This window comes from Sorex araneus, chromosome 5 (genome assembly GCF_027595985.1).
Source record: "Sorex araneus isolate mSorAra2 chromosome 5, mSorAra2.pri, whole genome shotgun sequence".
Lineage (NCBI taxonomy): Eukaryota > Metazoa > Chordata > Mammalia > Eulipotyphla > Soricidae > Sorex > Sorex araneus.
The window spans coordinates 88270619-88272428 of record NC_073306.1 but is presented as its reverse complement, the minus strand read 5'-3'; the positions used below and the strand labels follow the sequence as shown (position 1 = coordinate 88272428).

The 1810-nt window shown below is 41.2% G+C and overlaps 1 protein-coding gene across 1 annotated transcript; it reads left to right on the top strand.

Annotated features, from left to right (window-relative positions):
- The first annotated feature begins 238 nt into the window (after nt 1-238).
- Nucleotides 239-1562, top strand: LOC101554524 (voltage-dependent anion-selective channel protein 3-like). Its single transcript, XM_055139462.1, has one exon. The coding sequence runs from the start codon at nt 257-259 to the stop codon at nt 1106-1108; it is 852 nt and encodes a 283-aa protein (XP_054995437.1). The 5' UTR covers nt 239-256; the 3' UTR covers nt 1109-1562.
- Nucleotides 1563-1810: the final 248 nt, after the last annotated feature.

The window sequence follows — 1810 nt, the reverse complement described above, 5'->3', positions numbered from 1 at the left end:
CAGCCAGAAGTAAGGCCTGAGAACCACCATACATGGCACATAAAAAGTATAGCTCCTATAAACAGGGGCCACAGTTGTATATGTGACAAGTTTTCATAAAACATCATTAAATAACCCATCTCTCTAAGAAGCATGTTGCTAGTTTGAAGTGTCTCAAGATAAGGGAGAAGAAGATGGGGCAGAACCTTGTCATCAAACCATGTAGAAAATACTTAAGATTAAAAGGATTGGTGGAGACAGGCCCTCCGGCTGAGATATGTGTAGCACACTGACTGACTGTGACCTAGAGAAGGCTGCCAAGGATGTCTTCAACAAAGGATATGGCTTTGGTATGGTCAAAATAGATCTGAAAACCAAGTCTTGTAGTGGAGTGGAATTTTCTACTTCTGGTCATGCCTACACTGATACAGGGAAAGCGACAGGCAACCTAGAGACCAAATACAAGGTCTGTAACTATGGACTTACCTTTGTCCAAAAATGGAACACAGACAATACACTTGGAATGGAAATCTCTTGGGAGAATAAGTTGGCTGATGGGTTGAAGCTGACTCTTGATACCATATTTGTACCGAACACAGGAAAGAAGAGGGGGAAATTGAAGGCCTCCTATAGGCGGGAATGTTTCAGTCTTGGCAGTAGTGTTGATATAGATTTTTCTGAACCAACCATCTATGGCTGGGCTGTGTTGACCTTTGAAGGTTGGCTTGCTGGTTATCAGATGCGTTTTGATACAGCAAAATCCAAACTGTGTCAGAATAATTTTGCCCTGGGCTACAAGGCTGCAGACTTCCAGCTGTATACTTATGTGAATGATGGCACTGAATTTGGAGGATCTATCTACCAGAAGGTTACTGACAAGGTTGAAACATCAATAAACCTTGCTTGGACAGCTGGCAGTAACAACACTCGTTTTGGCATCACTGCTAAATACAGGCTGGATTGTAGAACTTCTCTATCTGCTAAAGTAAATAATGCCAGTCTGATTGGACTGGGTTATACTCAGACCCTTCGACCAGGAGTCAAACTAACCTTATCAGCTTTAGTTGATGGAAAGAACTTCAATGCAGGTGGTCACAAGGTTGGACTGGGATTTGAACTAGAAGCTTAATGTGATTTTGAGTGAAGCATCAGATTTTCACCTGGAGGTGAAGAGATATAAACCTACTATGCTTTGGCCTTAAAATTCTGTGAAATTTCAAAAGTGTGAACTTTTTATTCTTCCAAAGAATTGTAATCCTCCCCACACTGAAGTCTATAGAGATCGCAGGTCCATTCTAAGGGAGGTGCTTGAAGGCATGCCTGGGAGTTGACATGTTCTGTGCCACATTTCAATTCAGTTTTGCAGTGTTATCTTAACCATTTTTCCTCAGCAACAATGTAGTGTCATGTTACACGGGAATGACCTGATTCTCCAGTTTGTGCATCACGTCCTGCATGTCCCACATCACTTTTTCATGACCTTTTAATATATTGGTCTCTGTGCTATAGTGGAATCTTTGGTTTTGCATCACAGTAAAATAAAATAAACCCATTACATTTGAAACATAAAAAAAAAATTAAAAGGATTGGGAAGATTAGCCTAGGAAGAATACTGGGGGAGGTAGTCAGAGAAGGTTACTTTTCATAGAAGTCATATTCTTTTCCTATTGTTGCATCACAAATCATACAAGTTTAGCAGCTTAAACAGCATATTACACCAAGGTTTCTATGGGTCAGGAGTGTGACAGGTTTCAGCCACCTGGGGAGGGGCTGTCAGGGGTCTTTGCATTGTTGCTGCTGTTGATAGGACACCTTTCCTCTACTTCAGATA